Source organism: Sebastes umbrosus, chromosome 3 (assembly GCF_015220745.1).
Source record: "Sebastes umbrosus isolate fSebUmb1 chromosome 3, fSebUmb1.pri, whole genome shotgun sequence".
NCBI lineage: Eukaryota > Metazoa > Chordata > Actinopteri > Perciformes > Sebastidae > Sebastes > Sebastes umbrosus.
In genome coordinates this window covers 23,800,926-23,826,017 of record NC_051271.1, presented here as the reverse complement: position 1 = coordinate 23,826,017, position 25,092 = coordinate 23,800,926, and the positions used below count along the sequence as shown (strand labels likewise).

At 38.4% G+C, this 25,092-nt stretch overlaps 1 protein-coding gene across 1 annotated transcript in view; it reads left to right on the top strand.

Moving 5' to 3' along the window:
- The window catches only part of herc3 (HECT and RLD domain containing E3 ubiquitin protein ligase 3), a 29,009-nt gene extending 4,694 nt beyond the window's left edge, over positions 1-24,315 (top strand). Inside the window, exons 3-25 of the mRNA XM_037765513.1 lie at positions 1,007-1,166; positions 1,616-1,692; positions 2,661-2,882; positions 3,445-3,536; positions 4,197-4,327; positions 4,468-4,619; positions 5,883-5,956; positions 6,822-6,946; positions 7,118-7,177; positions 8,989-9,100; positions 9,728-9,917; positions 11,412-11,575; positions 11,723-11,836; positions 12,907-12,930; positions 13,031-13,129; positions 13,281-13,451; positions 13,554-13,697; positions 15,193-15,359; positions 16,912-16,978; positions 17,153-17,235; positions 18,814-18,997; positions 20,921-21,023; positions 21,535-24,315. Of these exons, the coding sequence (XP_037621441.1) occupies positions 1,007-1,166; positions 1,616-1,692; positions 2,661-2,882; positions 3,445-3,536; positions 4,197-4,327; positions 4,468-4,619; positions 5,883-5,956; positions 6,822-6,946; positions 7,118-7,177; positions 8,989-9,100; positions 9,728-9,917; positions 11,412-11,575; positions 11,723-11,836; positions 12,907-12,930; positions 13,031-13,129; positions 13,281-13,451; positions 13,554-13,697; positions 15,193-15,359; positions 16,912-16,978; positions 17,153-17,235; positions 18,814-18,997; positions 20,921-21,023; positions 21,535-21,743 (2,924 nt within the window). The 3' untranslated portion in view covers positions 21,744-24,315. The remainder of the gene's footprint in view (positions 1-1,006; positions 1,167-1,615; positions 1,693-2,660; positions 2,883-3,444; positions 3,537-4,196; positions 4,328-4,467; positions 4,620-5,882; positions 5,957-6,821; positions 6,947-7,117; positions 7,178-8,988; positions 9,101-9,727; positions 9,918-11,411; positions 11,576-11,722; positions 11,837-12,906; positions 12,931-13,030; positions 13,130-13,280; positions 13,452-13,553; positions 13,698-15,192; positions 15,360-16,911; positions 16,979-17,152; positions 17,236-18,813; positions 18,998-20,920; positions 21,024-21,534) is intronic.
- Positions 24,316-25,092: the final 777 nt, after the last annotated feature.

The window sequence follows — 25,092 nt, the reverse complement described above, 5'->3', positions numbered from 1 at the left end:
AACTGCACAGTATCTGCACCACAGTATTTCCTCCTCACACGTGCTTCCTGCTGCATTCCTCTATTTTCTATGGTGTGACACAGAGTATTGCATGGAGACGAGCCGACTTTTACAGCGCACATTGAAAGCTCAGATGACTCAGATTTCTTTCTGTGTATGTATTGCATCATACCTAGCCTCTGGATCTTAGAGGTTATTGTGTGAGTGCAGGTCTGTTTTCAGCCTAGGTATTATCTGAGTTTGAGAAAGATTGGATCAAATTCCCACGCTAGATGCCTCTCTTGGGTTGGGTCCATGAGGGCGTAACAAATGCTCTCTGTTTCAACAGATCCTAAAATAAAATGAAATACCATTTGTATTCTGTAGCTTGCCAACTGAAAGGAAAGGTAGTTTAGTTTAGCAACATTTTACTAAGTATATGACAATCATGTACCGGGCTAGTGTGTACTAGGGCTGTGTATTGGCAGGAATCTGGTGATATGATACATATCACAATACAGGGGTTACGATTCAATACATTGCGATGTAGGTAAGGCGATATATTACGTTATTTTAATCTGATTTTAGGATAAATGTCATAGTATAAAGAACACACCACCATATGCATAAAATCTGAGTAAAATAAAGTTTACTTTTTTATGCAATCAGAACAGTGGGATCTGCATTTGCATTTATCACAGTCACTGTAACATCCGACAACGTAGCACTACTTTGAGAGGTCACATAGACTGAGAGGGCGCATTTCTTTGCAGATGAAATAGAGTATTGACTGAATTAATCTTTGGATGTAAACTAATAATTAAAAATCAATACATTATCACAAATCATAATATTGCGCTATTAGATTTCTTCGATATTTTCTTCCACTCCTAGTGCGTACCAAATTAGATGGTATTGTGAAAATTGTGTACATTTTCATCCTCTCTCTACTTACTTACTTACTTACTTACTATCTTTTTTGTCATGAAACTGCTGACGTCTGACGCTCTTCCTCTTGTCCCCACAGAGCTTGTAGGAGCTCTGGATACTCAGACGATAACAATGGTGTCGAGTGGTCGGGCTCATTCGATGGCGGTGAATGAGCAGGGTCAAGTGTTTGCGTGGGGAGCCGGCGAAGGGGGCCAGCTCGGCCTGGGGAGTGCAGAGATGGCTGTTCGAATCCCAAGGTGACTGAATAGCACACCGTAGAGAGAAAAAACAATGCAAGAAAAGGACGAAGAGATTGGAAGTTTTGATATAAGCGACTGGGTTCAATTTGTAGGAAGCCATACATCCAGAATAACAATGCTATGATTTATTCTGTTCCCAATGAAATTAGAATGTAAAAAATAATCATGATTTATTAATTTATTTAACTGTTCAGATGCAGTGAATTGCCTGCTGTAGTGACAACGTAAATTGTGTATCATGATATCTCGATATATAATTTTATCACGATACGATTCCATTGAAAGACGATAAATTATCATATTAAATTATTGCCCAGCTCTACCTAACAGGTGATAAAAAGAGGAGAACTTTACTGTAATTTGTAATTTTGTAGAGCGAGCAATGAGTAGCCTCAGACATGTTTTTTTTATAGTTTCAGTAACAAATGTTTTCCTTCTTTTCCTAGGTTGGTCAAAAGGCTGTGTGACCACCGGATCTCTCAAGTAATGTGTGGGAATCAGCACTGCATTGCACTTTCTAGAGGTGTGAAAAACACAATCTCTTCACACATGTAGCACACCATTTATGTCTGTACTCTTGTGTCCACTGTTTGTCCAAACTCCATCTGAATCCAAATCTGGTTTATTGCCAAGTAGGTTTTCACATATAAGGAATTTGCTTTGATGTATTGGTGCATAACATAAACTAAAAAATTAAATTAAATATAAAAGTAAGTATAAAAATCAAGAAAAATAAATATAGAATAGAAGAAAATTACAATAAAAATACAAAAAAATACTCTAAAAATATGTACAATACATCTAAAAAAAAAATAAAAGCTGTATAGAAGAAAATTACAATGAAAATATGAAAAAATACTTAAAAATATGTACAATATCTGAATTAAAATGAAAAAGTGTTGCAATTTTTCTGTAGTTTTGTTCAGAAATGTGCAGAATTGTCCAAGGAATGTGCAATGGTTAAAGTATAAATGGACTATGCAATGTACATAGATGTAGTCCACATCCAGATTAGACTCCTAACAGTTTAAACTTCAGAGTGCATCTCAAATCCATCTTGACTGACCAATTACACTGTTCCCTACTTGATTTTTATTTATTTTTCTGTGGGATACTCTGACCACTGGTTGATAGGCTGAGACAAAAATACTGAACAAGCAAAATACTGACACTGAGATAAAATGCCGGGAAGCAGATGTAGGGAACTACATAGTAAATTTTGATTTGCGACACAGCCATTGACTTTTGCATTTTAAGTGTTTTACAACCTTTTTTCCCATTTGTAATTTCTTTAAGATTATTTTTTGGCATCTTGCATTTAATGGACAGTGACACAGAGAGACTGATTGGCGAGAGAGAGAGAGAGAGCGATGTTGCAGATTCATCTTATGCATTTAACAACTAGATAGTCCCACTATTTGCCTGTACTGGCAGTGATTGGTGTAGATGTACAGTTACCTATTCTTGCTTCTCTGTCTTTTTCCCTCTCAGATGGCCAGCTGTTCACGTGGGGCCAGAACACCAGCGGTCAGCTCGGCCACGGGAAAGGAGAGTCCAGCAAGCTGTTCCCTCATCCTCTCAAGTCTCTGGCGGGTATTCCTCTGGCACAGATCACTGCCGGGGGAGACCACAGCTTTGCTCTCTCCTTGTCCGGAGCTGTGTTTGGATGGGGCAAAAACAAAGCCGGACAACTGGGTCTCAATGATAAACAAGGTAACAATCGGCTCGATAGAAAGAAGCCAGACACTGACATTGACTTGAGTTTGATTGACATGTTATGATTTGAGCATATTTTTTATGCTAAGTGCAGTACCTGTGAGAGTTTTTGGAAAATATTTATCATTGTTTTGTGTTGTTAATTGATTTCCAATAATAAATATATACATATATCTGCATAAAGCAGCATATTTGTCCACTCCCATGTTGATAAGAGTATTAAGTACTTGTCAAATCTCCCTTTAAGGTACATTTTGAAAAGATTAATCGCAATTAACTATGGACACTCATGCAATTCATTGCGATTAAATATTTTAATTGTTTGACATTGCATATAGCTCTTACAGTATTGTTTTGACACTGGATAGAGAAGTGGGTATGTTTCATAGAATAACTAAGTGTTCATATACTGTGTGGGAAATATACAAACAGAAGTAAAAAATGTCTAAAATGCCTAAATTGAAATGCAGAAGTTACCATGTTCCCCACTCATTTGTAAATACATCAAACAGTGTAGAACAGAGTGACATTGCTTCTTTGTTTATGTTTCCTTCCTCAGATCGGGCTGTCCCGTGTCACATCAAATTTTTGAGATCTCAAAAAGTTGTTCACATCAGCTGTGGAGATGAACACACAGCGGCCCTCACAAAGGTATAAATATAGAGAAACCCCCCACCAGTGCTTTTCAGTTAAAAGATCCACATGCATCCACGTGTGCAGCAAGCATTTTGTCTAAATGTCAGTTTTAGGTTAACTATATACTGTATGTCCAGTATAACACTTTTGTTATAGTGAAATGTGGATAAATCTGAAAGCTATTCAGTATTATGTCTGAAAGTGCCTTAGCGAACTACAGTAGCTTGCGAACACATAGCTAACATTAGCTTGCTAACAGCTAACTTCATCATCTTCATCATCATCCATCATCATTTTAGTTATCAAGTGCACCCTTGGTAGAAATAGGGTGCTAAAATAATCCTTTGACATGCTGAAATCTGATGTTTGTTTTAGTGTTCCAGCCTTTGGAAGCATATTGTGACGCTGATTGTTTTCCCCTCCGATGGGCTTGGTTTTCAGAGTATGCTGGTTGCGCTCTGGCTCTATAAAGTGACTCACTATTTGTTGCATGTGACCTTTATAGCACAGATAAAATCTAAATCTTATTCCAGCCAGACTGCCTCATCCTCACTGATCTAATCTAGCACCTTGACACATGATCCTGGAAAAAACTTTGACTAACTGCATTACTATGTCAAGAATCTCTGTCTCAAACAACAACAAAAAATCCATTCTATGTTGTGTCTTTGGCAGGACGGCGGCTTGTTTACATTTGGCGAAGGCTCGTGGGGTCAGCTGGGTCACGGCTCCACCAATAATGAACTTTTACCCAGAAGGGTGCTGGAGCTCATGGGCAGTGAGGTGTCCCAGATCACCTGTGGCAGGTACTGTCTCTTTTTAAACCTGTTTACCACTTTATTTGGTATACCTGTACAATCTGGTGGTCAGATTCCATTCTGGTCATTGGATTCTTGAGGTTCTGTCCCTCTGCATCCTAAATTTTTCCCTTTTTTCCTTTTGTCAGGCACCACACGTTGGCATTTGTGCCTTCCTCTGACGTGGTGTATGCGTTTGGTTGTAACAGCCACGGCCAGCTGGGCACAGGAATACTGGGGGATGCCAGAAGCCCATTTCCTGTCAAGGCCAGTTTCCTGACTGGAAATTTCCATAGAACAGGTAAGAAGAAGACTCTGTGCTTGCTTTACAGTATATATACTGTATACCGTATATATATATATATATATATATGTGTGGCTGAAATGGCTTTTTTTTAATGCCTGGCTACTATGTTTACTTACTTTCCCTATTTTCTAAGCAGTAAAAGCAATAGGGTCTTGTAAAAAGAAGAAAAAACACTTATTATACTGTACTTATTATTTGCGACATGATAAATAAACTAAGTAGGTGAAAATGTCCTCGCTACTTTACATTCATGTTTCAAAGAAATAAAAATAAAGGCTTTTTTACGGACCTACCCAGAGTCCCGAGAGCTCAAACTTAAATAAACCCTGTGTGCCAAAGTGTTACGCTTCATCACAAATGACCGATTTCGGTATCTGTCTGTATCACACAGTTGGATGAACCTCCTTACAGTCAAGAAGAAATAGCCATCTCGTGTTAATCATTTATAAAGCTCTATTGTTGAAGTTTCCAAACTACCTCCTCCACAACTCTTCTCTCATTTAAATTCACTCACTACTTAACCTTCCATATTCCTCATGTAAGCACTAATGTTGGCAAAACTAGTTTAGTTTTATTTTACTTTATTTGTTTATTCTCAGGGACAATGCACATCGATCAACATCACTGTAAATGTGTCAGTGTTCGCTAAAGGGCTCCGAGGAAGGGTTAAATCAGCAGCAACTGGACTTGGTTTAGATTCTTGAAGACGTTTCACTTCTCATCCGAAAAGCTTCTTCAGTTCTGACTGAATGGTAGGGGAGCCCAGGAATTTAACCTCTGTGGGGTTGTTAGCAGGAATATAGAAACCACTCAGTACAATGGTGCTCCTAGGTGTGACGACCGTAATCAAGGGTAACTGAGGATAAAAGACTGAGTTTGCTTAATAATCTGCAATAAGAGTCATGAGAACAGCTACTACACAAACAACGAAAGAGTCCCTATAAAATCCATCGTAGTTTGTGGTATTTGAGTTATCAGAGTTCAGCTTGTGATGGGAAAGTGTTTGTTAATAATATAATCTAGTGGGCGTCGGTCACAGGAGAATCTTTTATAGGCTGTAAGATGAATTCACGGTATATTATCAGTATCTATCAGTGGTATACTCAAGGTCATGTTCATTTGTAAAGCATCTATTCATACAAATACACTTGATGAAATGCTTTACTGTACAATGAAATAATCCAAAGTAACTATTTGATTAACTGTTATAAAATGTTGGCCAGCTAACATACTGCTTCTCTTTCTTTTCTTCATTAGAATCAAAAAAATATACAGTGACCAAAATCATCTGTGGAGGAGACCATAGCTTCTTGTTGTACTCGAATGAACAGGTATGTGATTAAATTAAGATTTTAGTGACCCCCCTCTCTAAAGTTTGTTGCCTGAATTATTATTATTATTATTATTATTATTATTATTATTATTATTATTGTTATATTTGCATCAGTTGACTTCAAATCTGTCTATAAACAGTTGGCTTTTTAGTTCTGTTAATTGCTGCCACAGTTCAAAGCCTAAAAAAGCCTAATACTACATTTTTGCAGCATTGCAATTAAACATCTTATTTGTCATTTTACTGCACACATACTAAATCACCCTAAGTTAGAAAACTTAGTGAAATGGGTCATGAAAAGGGAAAATCATGACATTGAACAATGAATAATGAGACAAAGCTGATAATTAGAAATCTCCAGTTGAAGCTCATATTTATTCCCTTTCCTCTAACCTTACCATCAGCACTAAACCCTCAACAGAAACCATAACCTGATAATAATTACAACAGAAAAAAATGCTGATTAAAGCAATCACAAAATACACAGCTTAATAATAAAAAATACCCCCAAATTACCTCTTTTTGTTTATGTTTTCCATTTAATCCGTTTCAGTGTCTCACCACAGGGTGGCATTAGTGTCCAAACTCTTACCATCTCTAGTCTGCCATACTGAACATGGAGCAATTGTCTGCTACAAATATCCGGCACATTGTCAGGAATGTGCACTGATAAAGACACAAGACACATTCAGCCTCTACAGCAAAATATTTAGACTTCAGGCGTGACCTATTTATTTTATCTTCATTAGTGAAAGAGACACAAACCAGACGGAAACCCAAATGTCTCAATGTCTCAATTGTGGAAGTAGCAGTGCAAATGTTTTGTGCCGTTATCTTGTGTCTGTTTGTCTTCTTCTCTGCAGAGTTTTGTCCCCCCAGAAGACTTCAGAGTGATTAATGTCAGTAAATCACTCGCCCCGTTCAATTATGAACGATTAAATTCATGGAGGTTAAAGCTGATGTACAGCACAGACTCTGGTGTCACAAAGTAAGTCAAATATCTAAAGTTATTATTTAAAATTGTACTATATATATAAAAATGTTCATTCTCTTGTGGATGTTTATTATTAATGTTTTTACATGGATATATTTTCACACGTAAAACTTCATTTTGTTAATTATACGTGGTCTCCACTCTGTTTTATGTTTTTGTGCACAGTGACATTATAATTCAACTCTCCTCTACGGCTTGTTGGAACGCCAGCTTCTTGGACCAAAGGTATGTAAACAAAGTGTTTACATAAGTAACTAAGTACTCAACTCAAGTACTGTACTTAAATATAATTTTGAGGTAATTGTATTTTACTTTTCAGATTACAATTTTTCATTTTCTGCTATTTTACACCTGTACTCCATTACATATAAGTTTTTTACTTCACTACGACAGCTGCTAGTTACTTTTCAGGTTAAGATTTTACATAAAACACATGATATTATAAAATACAATGCATTTCTTTTTAAATTAAACCCAACATTTTTGGATTTTTTTATTTCTTACAAAAAAAGCAGTGTCTAGTTGGGACCCTTTGTGATGTTTCAGAGGTCTATGAGTTGTTAGTAGTTCCACCAAAGAGACATTTTGGTTTCATTTAAATAACTGTTTGATGCCCAAAGAGGTCAAATTATTCAATTAATATGAATTAATCAAATCAAAATTATAGAAAACTCACTACAGAGTTTTGCAGCAGAACTTCTTCTCTCCTCTCCCATTATTACCTCACGACCCGCTGTGTTCACTGGTTGAAGAAGGCATTATCAAACTGAAATAGGCAAGTATAGCATACATAAAAAGGGTTTAATCACTTTTGAGAGGTCTGCCTGTACCTGAGGATCGTTGGACTTGGTCAGACTCATATGTGGGCTAGACTCCTGGGAACTGATTCAGCAGTGACCTCACAGGGTCCACTTCATAGTATGTTGTCTTATCCACAAAAACATGCTGATCGTCGGGGCTGGAAAAGATGCTATCTGTCTGGTCACTGACTGACTGAAGGTGTGTCCGCTCTTTAGTACAGACTCATCAGCAGATACTTATCGTGTCAAGGGAATGAACTGTGGAGGCCATCAGGGTGGAAAACAGACAAACTAAAGTACTTCATACTGTACTGAAACTACTGAAACTCACCAGGAATTAGTAGTCACGTTAACCATCAGCCAGTTTTCTCATGAGTGGGGCATGCAGTGGTCAAAAGTAACTAAGTTCAGTTACTCAAGTACTGTATTTAAGTACAATAGATGTTTTCCACTGTTCCAGACATCCATTTGTTTCTATTTGTTTATGTGCTTCACAGAGAATTTCAAGTCTGCAATCATTTTAGCCAAAAGTTACACCAAAGTTTCAAGAGTCTGTTGTTTTGATACCACATGGAAATGAATGGAGACCAATGGCTGCCTGGAACAGTAGGAATAAAAATACATCATAAATACATCAATAAAATTGTATAACATGCATTTAAACATGGACAGCAAAAATTTGAAGTATACCTAAACTGTCGTTAGCGACCTAAAACTAGTTTCATGTCATTTTCATTGTATTGGTGTTACATTTAGGCGCCAGAACTGCTCACAGTTCTTACAAGAAAGCGGATCAGTGCTCATACTCACAGTGTACTATCTTTATCACCGTTTTTTGTTAGGCAAACAGTCTCCACAAGATCAGATCTGATGTATTTGAGTTATGACTAAATAAAACTTGTGCTATAAGAATGTGAAGGCTTACACTGTAAATAGTTGCTGTCCTTCATGCCGAGGGGTTTTGTCGGCTTTGTGTATGTTCATCAGTTTGTACTCCCTATCCTCTCGGCTCTCCCGTGCCGAGGAGGAGATCTGCTCAGGGATTGACTTAAATACCTCTAGTCTGTGTGTTCACCTAACCGTTGGTGTTTAATCCAGAGTAATGTGCGCCTTTAACATCAAAGGCTTTGTCTCAAAGTCCCTGAATCTGAGCTCTGACCTATTTTTATCCTGTTACTGATCACTGAGACATCATAGTCAGTTGAGACATAATCCTGTGTTTGTTTGCTTTCACAGTGATGATACCCACTTCAAAACCAACCCAAAGATCCCTGGCATCGATCTCAACGCTGTCAAAAAGCTTTTTGAGACGCTCAGCAAACCGGCTTTCTCTGGACTTCTGGAGCAGGTATTCACTAAAAACATATTTAAAAATTATATGTGTACAAGGTTGTAACATGTTTCTCTCTTCTGCTCTTCTGAGCCAAAATGGGTCAGATTTGTTGTTGAGACTCAAACTAGCTTATTGTTTGGGTTTTTGTCACAATAACAAAGCAGCTAAAGGAGAAACTTATTGGATATCTAGCTCATGGGAGTAGGAAAACATCCATATGTGAATATTGGGCTTGTTTGGAAAGTTCATCAAGTTCTGCTGCAGATTTATGGCGCAAACTGCCGTCATATCCTCTAACATTAGCTCAGTAATGATAGGTTTGGGGTTCATGATGTACCTCATCCCAACATGAATTATAATCTTTGTGGAGACCAAGGCCACATTCCTAACCACTAAAAGCCTCTCCTAAAATTTAGTGACTCACATTTTTGATCCAAGCTGTTTTGGAATTGAAAAATATCCCGTAAATTTCTCTGGTTTATTTATAAATATTTGTAGCTTTCAAACATATCATATAATATAGTGCATTTCAATTACTTTTCTCTGTATAACAGAACATATTGTTCCTTATATCTGTGTAATTAAAAGTAGAAATATACACAGTCTGTTATACGTGTCCTCCCCTTTTCTGTGTCTGTTTAGGCCACCAAGAGTTTTGAGAGTCTGATGATCCCTCAGCTGCCGCGCTCCCCTCCTGACGTCGAGGCTATGAGGATCTACCTCATCTTGTCTGAGTACCCAGCCCTGATGGACTCTAAGAACTACATCCGCCTCACTATCCCCCTGGCAATGGCCATCCTCCGGCTGGACGCCAACCCTGGCAAAGTATTGGGTATAATACTTGCAGGCACACACTACAAATTCATTTTTTTATACCGATCCAAGTCATTTGAAATCGTCTTTGTTAGCTGATAGCACAGAACATCATCTCATGTCAACAACATCACACCACATGACTCGTCATCTACAGGACGTCAGCCTCCTCATCTACATCCATGTCACTTATGGTCAGGCTGTTATCACAATACACCACCAAACAAGAAAATGGTTGCAGAAACACATCAATTACAGCCTGACTGATGATGGATGTTTCCCCATATTGATATTTAGGAAAATCAGAAGTCTTGTTCACAGAAGAGAAAGTAAAGTTCAGTTGGTAGCTGGTCAAAAGCCTTCAGTCTGAGACGAATCAAAAACAAAGAAAGGGTTTGCCACACAGCGAAAGATCTTGGCATTTATTACTGTTTAACCTTGCAAAGATTTTTGGTGGCAAATACCTTCTTCATTGATGACAGTCACTCCTCAAAGGCATTCATGGTGTTGCACTCGATACACAGAGAGACCCTGCAGCATACTTTAAATGTTGGATTTAAAGGAAGCAATAAGTAATTGCGATGTCGGAAAGTGTGGCGGGGAGGGTGTTTCAGATGCTGTTCGAACATTCAACAAGAACTTCATTCGATCCAGGTGGCAACCTCCGCGTCTGAGAAGTGAAGCCAACGAGGAAGTGCCTTAAACTTGCATTCGAGGGGGCGACTCCTCTGGTTGCAAAAAGAAGTCTGATTGTATATAAGTCTATGAGAAATTGACCCTACTTCTCACTTGATTTATTACCTCAGTAAACATTGTAAGTATGAGTTTATGGTCTCAATCACTAGTTTCAAGTCTTCTTCAATACAGCATGATTTTCATTTAGTAAATTATGGTCCCCATTTAGAGTCAAATAGACCATAAAGCAGGGTATGCTTTAGGACGTGGCTACCTTGTGATTGACAGGTTGCTACCACGGTGTTGTCCGGTCTGGGAGTTGTCTGTGTTTTTGTCTTACAACTTTCAGTTCATAAAAGTTAATTATAACATTTTGGCTACCTAAAAATTTCTTGTTCAGCGGTCGGTTGTACTTAGCTCCAACCTCTTGTGTCACTTCTGGTTGCAAAGATGACAACAGCCAAGAATCAAGATGACGACGGCCAAAATGCTGAACTCAAAGCTTCAAAACGGCAGTCCACAAACCAATGGGTGATGTCTCCGTGACTACGTCCACTATATAGTCTATGGTTTGATCAGCATACTGATACCTGCAAATACAGAATACAAACAATATGTGGACCCTGCTTTTTCACATGTATTTCCCATGTTCCGCCACTAACAGTGTTCATGCATGAATGTGCTAGAATACAAACACATTTACATCTAGAAACGTTCAAAAACACTGACAGATCAATGGCGAAACTCTTCTTGTGGTTGTAGTAAAATATCATCATGTTTTGTCCGAGCCAGGTGTTTGCGCTGTAATTTAATTCAACTTGTTTCTCTGTCCCTGCAGATAACTGGTGGTGTTTAGTGGACTGCAATGTGTTCACCAGAATGGTCGACATGTACAAGAGCATCGTTGTGTTCATGCTAACGGGAGGCAAGACACTGCTTGTACCGGTGTTCTTCGAGAACTACTTTGTCGCCACATTAAGGCTGCTGGAGAAACTTCACAAGGTATCCATACAGCTCACCTGCTGCTCCTGTAAACAAGCATCGTCCCTCAGTACAGTCTGAGGAGGAAATGTGTTTTTCCTGTTTGGTAGCTGTTGAGATAATCTGTAGACGACTGTGTTGAGGCAGGTGTTTGTTCCATGTTTCCAGGTAAACTTAAAGGCCCGCCATGTGGAGTACAACCGCTTTTATATCCCTGATGTCACCAGCCTGGTGGACATCCAGGAAGACTACCTCAAATGGTTTCTGAGTAAAGCTGACATCGTGAGTACCCCGAGAATGTTTCACCTCCTTGTTACTTGACATCTGCTGAAGCCACCTCCCCCCCCCCCCCCCCCCACACACACACACACACACACACACACACACAAACATGCTCTAAAGACTTATCATTCTCAGTGTCCGCAGAGACAGTGAGGAATTTTATCCAGAACTGCTTGTGGGTGTGTCGCTGTTTGTCAGTTCTTGCTGTCCAATAAGTGTCTAAGTTCCCAGACGAGCCTCTATAACTACTTGGACATTGGAGGGATTCTTTTTTTTATCTTATTAAAGGGCCAGTGTGTAACATTTAGGGGGATCTATTGACAGAAATGGAATGTAATATTAAAAAGTATGTTTTCTTTAGTGTATAATCCCCTGAAAATAAGAGTTGTGTTTTCGTGACCTTAGAATGAGCCGTTTATATCTACATAGGGAGCGGGTGCTCTCTTCACGGAGCCGGCCACCATGTTTCTACAGTAGCCCAGAACGGACAAACCAAACACTGTGTTAACTTTTCCTGCTTGAGCCGGAGTTGATAGCGTTACTCGCTCAGGAGTTAACCCCCGCCGTCACTCCACTCAGCCGCCGAGAAACATGACGCAGGAAACCTCTGTTGGTTTTGAGGAGCTGCAGCATTTATTTCTGCACAAACTACAACTTCCACTGTACATTCACTTGATATTCTCAAAGCTTAACTAACTCTGTCATCTGCTCCGCTAGCTCACTTGTTCGCTCACACACATGTGCCACCATTCTCTCTCTCTCTCTCTCTCTCTTGCTTCACCACTCACTTTCCACTTACACACACACACACACTCTACACACTGACTCTGCTATTCTCCAAATGACCTACGTTACTCTTACAACAACTGCATTCCATAACAGTCGCGTTTTTGCGTCGGACACCGTAGTTCTTTTACACGCTTGGCACACGGGAGAGGTTTCAATCTTCAACCTCACCACTAGATGTCGCTAAATCTTACACATGGTTTCTTTAAAGTTGCTGCACTTGACATTTTTTTCCACTTCAAATCAGGTCAAATAACTTTGTTTTCTCTCTTTTTGTTTTCTAGAAACAATCATCCTCCCCTTCACAGGTACCTGATTTAAACACTGAATTTGAACATCTAAAATATTAGATATTATTTTATATGTTATTAGTATGGTAGTAAGTATATTTCCTACTTTTCCTTGCAGAGTGACTTCCCCTCAGTGAACCTATGTGCCTACCCGTTCATACTGAACGCTCAAGCCAAGACAACCATGCTGCAAACAGACGCTGAACTGCAAATGCAGGTACATGCTGTCAATGTGATCTTGTGGTTTCATACAGTTAGATCACTGAGGTTTAATTTGATTGTTCTCAGTAAATGTGTTTTTATAATCTATTTAAATTTGACTCTTTTCTTGCCTTTTCCCACCTCAACCTGTGACCTGTACTACCCAGATGGCAGTAAGCGGTGCAAACCTACACAACGTCTTTATGCTGCTCACGCTGGAACCCCACCTTGCTAGGAACCCTTACTTGGTGCTTCACGTACGCAGGGACCATTTAGTGAGTGACACATTACGAGAGCTCACCATGTACTCTGATGTGGACCTCAAGAAACCGCTCAAGGTGAGAACTACACCTAAGCTTTTTACGGTCACTTTAGTTCTGTAATTTTGATAAAAGAAAACAAACGTTTTTTATGATCTCCTCCTCCCTCCCTCCCTCCAGGTGATCTTTGATGGCGAGGAGGCCGTGGATGCAGGCGGTGTAACTAAAGAGTTCTTCCTGCTGCTGTTAAAGGAGCTGATGGATCCTGTATACGGGATGTTCACTCATTACAAAGACTCCAACCTGCTGTGGTTCTCAGACAAAGTAAGTTAACACTGTATTCAAGTGTTAATGATGTGAAAAGACTCCGTTCTTAAACACACCTATTGCAAGTAAATACAAATGAATAACTGCTAACATATTGGCTTCGTGAAGCCTTTTCATATTTTTTGTAGACAATGATGCCACATAGTGTTGACATGACATGATGTTCTGTGTTATCAGCTAACAAAGATGATTTCAAATGACTTGGATCGGTATAAAAAAATGGTTTTGGGTTTGAGACAATGTTTACCTTTTGTTTGGGTTTAGTTTGAAGCTTTTTATCATGCTTTAGTTTAGTTTTTTTAAATGATTTTTTTAATATGCAAAAGCAGTAATCTTATAATGGATCTCCAAAATACATGCTCTGGCTGTTATTTGACCTGCAGCTCTACTTTCCAGGAAGAGCTTCTGTTCCCGTCATTTGTGATGATATGTCAGTGGGAACATTCAGTGTTTACAAAACACTGACCTCTATAAAGGAGCATGTCCCTGAACTTTAAGAACCATTAGTTACGTAAGCCAAATGATAGTGATCCAGCAATGAACCATAATCTTCACGGCCTCTTTTCCATTACATTTTTGTCGGTCCATGCAAAATCAAACTCCTCTTTTATAACCTCTAATTTATTATTTTAACCTAAAATCATATATTATTTTTACTCCGATCCTATGGAACAGAGTGAAATGTGTAAAACGCACACATACATAGACATATAAATTTAAAATGTGTATTTACAGTATGTGTACTTATACTGAAACTCAAAAAGTTCTAACTTGAACGTGTTAAAGCTGAAGTAGGTGAGATTGGAGCAAATATGATTAAAAAAATAGCAGCCAATAGGAACGCTCTCTCTCTGAAATGAGTCCGATAGATTTTTTAAAGCCTGAAAACAGAGCCATGATGAGGTATAGATGTCTAGTTATCTCTCAGAACACTTGAATTACAATATGCTAAAAGGTTATTATGGAATTTTTGCCCAATGATGCCAAAAATATACTGCCTACTGCCACTTTAATTACCCATTTATTATCAGTGAGTTTTGGACAAAATGTCTTTCTAAAATATTTTATTTATCCAGCTCCAGTATTTGGTTGAAGAACAGACAGTTCAAATTTGGCACAAACATCCATTTAGATTTTACTAGTTAAATGTCAAGGTCACTGTTGCCTCACAAAACACGTTTTTGCCAACAACTCAAGAATTGATATCCTAATTATGACAATTTCACACAAATGTGCAAATGTAGCAGGATAAAATGATGAACTGATGATATTTTGGACAGACATGGATGTGAGGCAGTAATTATTTTGGAATAATAAATGTTGTGAATTTCTCTGGTGGGTATATCATCATCTCTACATTTTTTTAAATTTGTGGGATGAGAGAAGTCATCAATTATGTTAATGTACACTGTGACACTTCTTCTGTTAGATCTTAGATCGGAACAGAAAGGCATTGCTAAAATAATTTCCTTGTGTGTGTGTGTGTTTCCAGTGTTTTGTTGAGCAGAACTGGTTTCACCTGATCGGGATCATCTGCGGTCTGGCCATCTACAACTCCACGGTGGTGGACCTCCACTTCCCCCTGGTCCTCTACAAGAAGGTGCTCAATGTGACGCCAACGCTGGAGGACTTCAAGGAGCTCTCACCCACCGAGGCCAGGTAGCCTGTCTTCTGAGCTGTAAAGGAGTGGAGATGCAGCGCAGCACATTTAGACTTTGTTTTTTCTTAGGCATTGCACCTGCTGCACACAATTTATCTTGCTTGTGTCCACTTTTTGACGCAGGCCAAATCTTCTAAAACTGGGAACTTGTTATGGCATTATAGTTTTGTTCATTTTAAAGAGGAAGCAAAAAGAGCCTCAAAGAGAAATTCTTGATATCTGGTGCTCCTCTTTTTTTTGTGTATTAAGAAGTGATATCGTTACAGATCATAGAACAAAATAAAATAGAATAAAAAATAAGATAAAATAAAATAATAATCAACAAAATAGGAGAAAAAAAAATAAGAATAAATAAATAAAAATAAAATTACATAAATATTAAATCATAGCATGTAGTTGACAGATAGCTGATAAATTCATGTCAGAGGATACATTATACCAATTTTACACATTATCTGGTATTCCTCAAGTGTAACTAAATAGCGTAAAATAGCAAAAGCAACAGTTCCAAATCCTGTTGTGCTCAAACACACACATAAAAAGTGTGGGTTTTTTTAAGGAGCAGTGAAACTGACTGCCACTGGGAAATGCCTCTTCATTGAATTCGGAGCAGGACGGGTCAGTGTTTCCTTTGTGCCTGATTGTGGCCAGTTTGACTATTGATGTTGAGATAAGTCCTCTGAAAGATACAACAAGAGAGGCTGTACAGACTGTAGTGTTGCTATTAGAGACAACATCACCTTAAAGGACATGATCTCGATATTATTTTTTATATGCTACGCTTTTATTTTGACTGTCTTAAAAGTTCAAGCAGTTCAAATTTGACAGACTAAAGTCAGCACACTTGCTACCTCACCGAGAGATAAGACATTGTTTAAATAAATGAGATTAAATTAATTATTATTGTCTTTTCAGTATTTTAAAATATTGCAAAATGACCTGTAGTTGGGGTCAAATGTAACACAATGGCATTTGATCCGCTTTCACTAATTATCATTTCCTTCACCAGCTTCACTTCCTCTTTCCATGTTTCCTGTGTTTTGGTGGTAAATATCCAGCATGTTGTTTGCAGGAAAACTAACACAACACTCCCTCTGAGTCATTTCCTGTGGTAGCTAATATGTCGCCACTTCACTTTCAATCTCACAGATCATTTCTGTTTGATCCGTGCAGCTGTAGGACAGGCAAAGCTGATCCCTGGATTTCATTTTAAAAGTCAAACAGGGACAGAAATAAATCTGCAGGTGAATCTGATAAAGTAGAAAATCAGATGTATGATCCCACAGTGTTTTAGATTATTACAGCTATCAACAAAGTCCTCAGCTCTGCATGATGGTGATATGCACGAAGGAGCTATTTCATGTATGAAATGTACTAATTAGTTTCTAACCTCATGGTGTGGTGAACATTTTTGCTGATGGTGGTTTTCATTATTTTTTTTACGTCATACTAATGAGATTATTAGCTTGCATTTTTCTTCCACTGACACGATCGTGTGATAACAGTGTTGTTTGTACCAGAAATCCACTCCCTCTGTTTATTCTCCTGCAGGAGTCTGCAACAACTTCTAGACTACGACGGAAGTGATGTGGAGGAGACGTTTCTTCTCAACTTTGCTGTGAGTGTAACTCTTCCCCCTGTTTCACCTTCATGACTTTTGTTTTTCCAGCACTGAGATTATCATGTCGCTCACACAGCTGGCAGCTCGTTCAAATATCTCCATTATGTCTTATGATTGTACTTGTATCTTAACTTTGTTGTGAATAAACTATTTGTTGTGTGCACATCTCAGATCACAAGGGAGAACTATGGGATGACAGAAGTCAAGGAGCTCGTTCCTGGAGGAGAGAGCATCAGTGTAGACAAAAACAACAGGTGAGGCAGCGCGACAGATCGGATCTTTTTAAGAATAAATTTCTCAACTCTTCCTTTACTTGATGTCCCATTTTAAATGACCTTGTTTCATGAATATGTTTAATGCTCTACACTCTGTTCTTTCTGAAAGACAAACAGATGACTGAGGTTTTTAAATATATTGTTTTTCCGGCACTGAGATTATCATGTCGCTCACACAGCTTGCAGCTCGTTGTTCCAACTGAAGGTCATGTTCAAACAAAGAAAACAAAGATTTTGGTATTTTAAACGTCATTCAGTGTGTTTTTCTCCACCGTCACCGCCCTGTTTCTTCAGCTCGTCCTTGTGCCAGTGGCATTGATTACAGTGTTATGTGTGGAGAAGTCCGCAGAGAGTTGTGGGGCGGGCGGTGTCAACATGTCTGGCTGCTGGTGCTGAACAGATGGCGAGAGAGCGGCAGTGACCCGAGTTGTTCCTGTAAAATCCCCTCAACACTCTGATATAAAACTGTACTAACAGAATTATTAGAGAAACCCGTTGTTGCTGTGGTGTAAAACAGTGAGGGAGACGTGTTGATTTAGACTGAGGGTTAGTTCGTCAGTGTTTGTGTTTGCAGGGCTTCATGAGGGTGTGATCTGTTTAATGGAAAGTGTTGTTTTTCAAGATGTGGTAGCAGCTGTATGAGTGCTAGTTTGTTATACGAAGCTAAAGAGCAGATTTTCCCTGCAGCCCAATTTACTTCTTTAAACTCTTGCTTCCTTATTTTGATGCTTTTCCTGTTTTATCAGGATGTTGCGGTGGCATGTCATCATAAAACAGTGAGTCATCATTTTATGAAGGATAGTATTTATTTTGTGAGAGCGGTGAAAGAGTGTTCAAAAACCGTATGAGAGCCGGCTGTCAATCACTCGCAAACTCCGACCAAACGGTCAAACTCAGCTGATCAAATATGAATCAATATTATGTTATGTTAATGCCTATTCCTCGCCTCAAGGTTAGCTGTAAAATGAGAAAGTTTGTGACGCCGCCATTGTGAAATCTGGTGAAGGAATACCAAATACCGGTCACATGTCTGGAGCACAGCCAATAGGAACGCTCTCTCAACAAAATGACCAGTGGTTGGAGTCTGGAAATATTTCAGATGTTTTATTCATAATTTTATGGATATTTTTATGTAATTTGGCTTCTTTAAAATCTTAATTGAACCTTGATGGTTTTAAACCATGTTTAGCTGCACCGCATGTATATGTAATGATGGAAGAGAATTTAACTTACTTGGACAACTTCTGCAGTAAGACCTCACTGAGATTTAAACTTGATGAACTCCTGTGAGCCTGAAAAAAAGTAATGACTGAATTAATGATCAAGTTATAACACACACACACACACACACACACACACACACACACACACACACACACACACACACTCACTCACACTCACACAATGGAGGAGGAAGCGAGTGTTTACAGTCACGACTTGAAGTCTGAATAAATTCTTTCCTTATAAACTGATTTGTGAGGATGCAGCTGCAGAACAAATTAATGAATCTGAATGTTTACTTAACCTGGTGTGTGTGTGTGTGTGTGTGTGTTTCAGGAAGGAGTTTGTAGAGGCCTACCTGCGCTACGTGTTCTCAGGCTCGGTGAGCGAGCAGTACTCGGCCTTCTCCTCTGGCTTCCTGAAGGTGTGCGGTGGGGAGATCCTGTCGCTGTTCCAGCCCTCCGAGCTGATGGCCATGGTGGTCGGCAACAACAACTACAACTGGGAGGAAATGGAGAAGGTCAGTGTGCGGTTTTAAAATCTGTGCGTGTAACTGTAACAACGAGTCCAGCAATTCTGAGTTACTGTCCTGCAGCAGAAATTACAAACCACTTCCTGTTCGTGGTCAATGAACACATGTAAAACTCTGTAAAACTGTAGTGCACAGTGACCCAAGTGTTTGTAAACGGATAGTTGTGGATGTGATGATGATCATGTTTCACATTTAACTTTTACATCATCAACATCTGGCAAGTGAGTCACGTGCTCACAGTGTAACTGACGAAGACGGGAGTATATAACAGCAACACAGTGGTGAGCAAGTAGCAGATGACATCATGCTGACTTTCACAGACTTTCACTGGGAGGATTTGTTCAGCAGCTGCAGGTTTGAGGACATATATAACATTTGTATGCCTCCGAGCCGGCGACAACCGTGGCCATAATAGCATTTGACAATTAGCACTGAATACAAAGAATAGCTGAGGCTGATGGGAATGTCATTAGTTTTGCATTTGTTTCACATATTTTATAACTCGTGTCCAGAGGGGGCCATCTGCATAAACTTCATTTAAGACTAACCTTGGCCTTAGACTGGTCTTACATTGTCAGGTTAGACTAGTCTAATTAAGCCTGTCTGTTGCATAAATATTAACCCCCTGAGACCCACAATACACCTGTTTTTGTCTTTTTTTAGGATGGTATAGGGGGTGTTTAGGGGGAGATAGCAGGTCAACAGTAGATGTCACATAGAAGTGGTGTACATTATCTGAGAGCTGGGAACCTGAAGATTAATTTTATTAAAAGATGCAGTACTGTGTAAAATTGTTCGAGTCATAAATAAGAATTAAATGTAAATTAATTCAAATAAATTGTAAACGTGTATACGGGTTTAGAACATTAGGATAGAAGTATATGATGACCATTCCCATGCTCTATTATATCTCAAGTTGTCTGTATTAATTGTTGAGGCAATGTTTGGGTTGATATTTTTTGTTACACAGATTTGGTGCTAAATTTAACCATTTTTACCACTCAAGAAGTGATCAAAATGATCAATAATCCCTCCAAAATACCACATTAAGACACCAAGACCTTGAGGAATACCATAGAAAAAAAACATGCTGTGATTTGGTATCAAAAGCTTTTGACATTTGTAGATTTCTGCAAGAATTGTATTTTTTGGCGATTGGATGGCGAGCACTTCTGTTCTGGAAACTGCTAAAAAAAAACCTTATTGTCAATCTAGCTAGGAAAGCCAACCATCCTCTGAAAGCCCTAGCTCTTTAGTTTGTTTAGTTTCATGAGGCTGTGATTATCCTAGAGGTCACCACAGGTCATTTTATACAGTGAGGTCAAGTTTAAAGAAATGGTCTCACTACAATGAAATGGCTACTTTGGGGACTAACATCGTCACACAGCGACAGCGATACCCAATTTATGCAATTCCAAGACTGTTAAGGGACCCCCAGAAATATTCAAATTCACCATTTTAGAATAGGCCATTTTTTTCTCTTCTGTTAAGTGTTTTAATTCACCCATAATGCATTGCATGACAGGCTATCTAAGTCAGTCTTACATTATTCACTCATAGAAAAGCTTTATGCAACAGGTACATTTAAGTGTCTATAGTAAGTCTGACTTAAAGTTATATTAAGAAGAAGACTAGGTCTATAACTATGCAACTGGCCAACTGTGCAGATTATAACATGACATCAGTGGGAAACCTAAGAGGGATTGTTATGTAAGGTCAATCAAAGCAACAATGAGACATTTGTCTGAAATTTGTATACATTTTTATGTATTAGGTGGAGATGTATGCACGTCACTTTGGAATTAATTTTACTGATTGATGTTGTGTAGAAGTTAGTGCAGGAGAGGAAATGTTTTAGTGATGATAAAACAGGGAAAAAGCATTTCATTACCACATCTTTTCTCTTTGCAGAATGCTGTTTACAAAGGGGAATATACAGCCACTCATCCAACCGTCAGATTGTTCTGGGAGGTTTTCCACGAGTTCCCTCTGGAGAAGAAGAAGCAGTTCTTATGTAAGCATCTAATTGCCTCATTGCTCAATGTGCACGACAAGTTGAACTCACACACTCTCGCATCTTATAAACACTGTAATAAAGTGCAGTTTGTTCTTGCATGACAATATACTGTCTAAACACAAGAGCAGGAACAAGTAGACAATATTTTATTCATTTAGACACTTTTTAGCAGCCGCCTTTTTTAAATACATAAAAAGCTTCAAAATTCACGAGAGGGTTATTTATTGATGTATTTTATATCGTAGAACAAGATTTTAAAATCTCTTCAGCTTGTGTTAACCACAGACCTTATTTCAGGCATCTAACTAAAAACCCATTCAAAAAATGACTTCAAGACGAGGGAACCTGAAGTGCCAAATCGCTAACTCATTTCCCGGGTTTTAGGACTCATTCCTGCTATGGTTGTAAATGCAGTAGCTAACAGGAAGTAAACTTGGACCAAATCTGTTGCCCTAGCAACAGAATGACAATGAAAAGGTCTATAGTTGATTGTAACTCCGTCCTACAGTGTTCCTGACCGGCAGCGACCGTATCCCCATCCACGGCATGGAGAGCATGCGCATCGTCATCCAGTCCACCACAGCAGAGGAGCACTACCTGCCGGTGGCCCACACCTGCTACAACCTGCTGGACATGCCCCGCTACCAGACCAAAGAGATCCTGCGCCGCCGTCTCACTCGGGCTGTGGAGCAGTACGAGGGCTTCAGCCTGGTCTGAGGGCGGGGAGACACACATGCAGCAGTTTTAATGCACTTTAACAGCAATACGACCCCCATGTCCGTGTCAAAAGAGTGTTATGGGGGACTTGGGGACACAGGAAGGTCACTCTCTTTATATGCTCTCACAAGATTGTTAAACATCTTGAATCTGAAAGGTCTATCTATGTAAATGCAAAACTATTATTGTTTTTATTGCTTTGGGCAATTTCTCAACCTTTTAGGACCATTTGCAAGATATTTTAAACACTGGTGTAAGGACATTTATTTGAAATATATCACAGTCCCTGAAATAAAAATGACATAATTAAATTCACACGACAACCTGGGATCATAAACATTTTGTGACCAAAAATCAAGGGCCAGAGGAGGTTGAGAAACTCTCTTTATTAATGTCTTTTTTCTTTTCTTTTTTTTTTGCACAACTGTGTATTTTATATTCAACTCCTTAAATTCTATTTTTTACCTTTTAAAGATATATGTTATTACCTTGAGACAATATATCTGCTTTTTGTTACTTTTAATTTAACAAATAGAGTGGCTATTTTTTGACGAAATATAAAATGTGTATATATGTATGTAAATAGCACTTTGAATATAATCTTTACATTGGGAGGAGTGTTTGTCCCGCTGATCCTTTTAATGGGAGAGTATTCAGCAGGCAGAAAGGTGGCGGATGAAACTATGTTGAATATGATTTGCAATCCCTTGTTTCTTTTTGAGCTGTGGATCACAGAGCAGCTGACTTTGTCTTGAACCTGCATTCAACAGTGTTGCCTTCTACAGCAAAACCTACATGAAAAGCTGACTTTTAAAGTTTTTTTTTTAGTGGTGGTCGTCTGTGTGCATGTTCTTGAGTGAAAGCTAAAAACCTGATTGTCATTTAAAGAATTTGACATTTTTGGGAAATATGCTTATTAGCTTTCTGGCAGAGAGTTAGATGAGAAGACTGATACCATTATCATAAACTGTACTGTAAAGGTGGCAACTAGCAGCCGGTTAACTTAGCTTAGGACAAAGAAGACAGGAGACGGGTGAAGCCGTCCAACAGTAACAAAACCCATGTACCAGTACCGCTAAAGCTCACTAACTAACACTATACATTATACAGTATCTTGTTTGTTTAACATGTACAAAAAAACAGAGTGTAAAAACGAGAATTCAGCGTTTTACAGCGACTTATGTAGCGGACTATTTCCTGGCTGTGACCTGGGTGTTGGACCGCGTTCTGTGACCTTATTAGAAAAGAAATGTCAAGACCGGCCTGTATTGCCACCGCAAACGTGTATTATTCATTTATTATTGCATGCCTTTCCTGATAGCTGTTACCAAACCTGGTGTCACAAAAGTATTTAGATACAATTTCTGGCAACTTGATCAGAGCCAGGAAATAGTTGGGCACATAATAACCCCATTTATAACGGTCAAATTGTTGTTTTTTACACTTTGGTATTTGTACAAATTGAACGAATTACATACACTATGGTAATAGTTGAGCTTTAGAGCTGCTAGTTGGCAGATTTTGTAACCGTTAGAGAAAGCCAGACTAGCGGTTTCCCCAATTTCCTGTCTTTTGTTTTTTTTTAAATCCAAGCCAACCGGCTGCTATCTGCAGCTTCATCAGAATAAGTTTTATTTGCTAAGAACATACATACAAGGAAATTTGATTCCGTCTTTTTATGCATCTCTCTAAGCGTTCTCAGAAAACAGAATAAACAAACAAAAACATAAAAAGTACTAGAGAGCGCAACACCGAGGCCGCCACTCACGGCACCATCTTGATATAAGATATCGTATTTAGCTGACGTTAGCTCTCAACCAGAAAGTGAATAAAAGTATGTCCGAAAATGTCCTTTAATACTAAATATATAATCATTAAAATTAATAATTGTAATTGGTGTTGCAGATAATTAAATTGTGACATTTGTGGCAGGAAGACACAATATTTAACGCTAACAGTGTGGGCGGTTTGCCTCTATTTAGATATAGTCAGTTGATAAACTGTATCTAGCATATCACTTGTTTCAAAACTTGCCCTGATGCTGTATTTATTCCTACAGTCAAAGCTCTTAATCCAAACTGATGTTTAATTAGGTTGTGCATTGGCGTGAAGTGTGTGAAATGGTCTTGCATATACATATATTTTTTATATATTTCATACTACAGTGGTGTCAAAGTGACTTCAGACAGTAAATGACTTGATATGTCCCGACTGAGAGGTCACACTGACACGTCCGTTTAGCAATAACAAGCTGAAACAGCCCAGTAATGTAGTGATGATGATAACTCTGGGTTGTTCTTCTTAAGGTCTTATACACTGGACTCTTCTAAGAGGTTTTCTTAGGACAGTCCATCTTCTTGCTTTGCTCTATGCTGCATGTTCACACATGTTCAGTCAGTATTCGACTAATTAAAGCTCATTTCTCCTGCAGACTTTAGTCCTATGCAAAGGTTGTGCAGCCCTTGACTTTTTTAATGTGCAAATGAAAATGTGATTTTTTTGCATATTTGTCTGAAATCTACACAAAGCTTTCTGTTCCAGCCAACTTTCTAAATAAACAATAATAGTGTTCCATGATTGCATTATTGGACAGACTGTTTAACATTAGCTTAGCAGCTCATTATATTTATTTTATGTGTTGTCTTTGTTTTAACTTTTAAAGGTGCTACTGATAACGTTGAGATTCAGCCACTAGATGTTTCATTCTCCCTCCCCTGTTCCATTGCATTTACTTCACAATTAGTCATTTCCAGGCACTTACTGTCAGTTTTTTCCACTCTAACTGACGACCAAGAGATACCACGTGAAACCAACGTTGTTTTACTGTTGGCTCACAAGCTTTGTTAGAAGTGCGAACCAATTGTCAGATATCTTCCAGAGATAAACAACACATTCATTTTGGACCCGCCAAATTTTTTTAAATTATCATCATAATAATTTTTTCAGGAAAAGCAATTATTTTATTCAGCACCTTTTTAAAAGCTCTGTGGATGTATTATTATTTTAAATATCTGTCTACATAAAAAAGTTATCAATTAGACCTTTAATTCAGCTACCTGATTTTCCCTGAACATCACTATTTTGTAATTTTTGCTGCTTCTAAATCTTGTTCGTCTATAAACACGATAAGAGATGAAACTATTAGTTGTTTAATCGATCCACAGAAAATAAATCAGCAATATTTTTTTTTTAATAATGAATTGTTTAAATCATTTTTCAAGCATAAGGCCAGCCTCTCAACTGTCGGGAGTTCCTGCTTTTCTTATAGTCTTATATCATTGTAAACTCAATATCTTTGGGTTTTTTACTATTTTTTATATTATTATATATTTTATAAACCAAACAATAG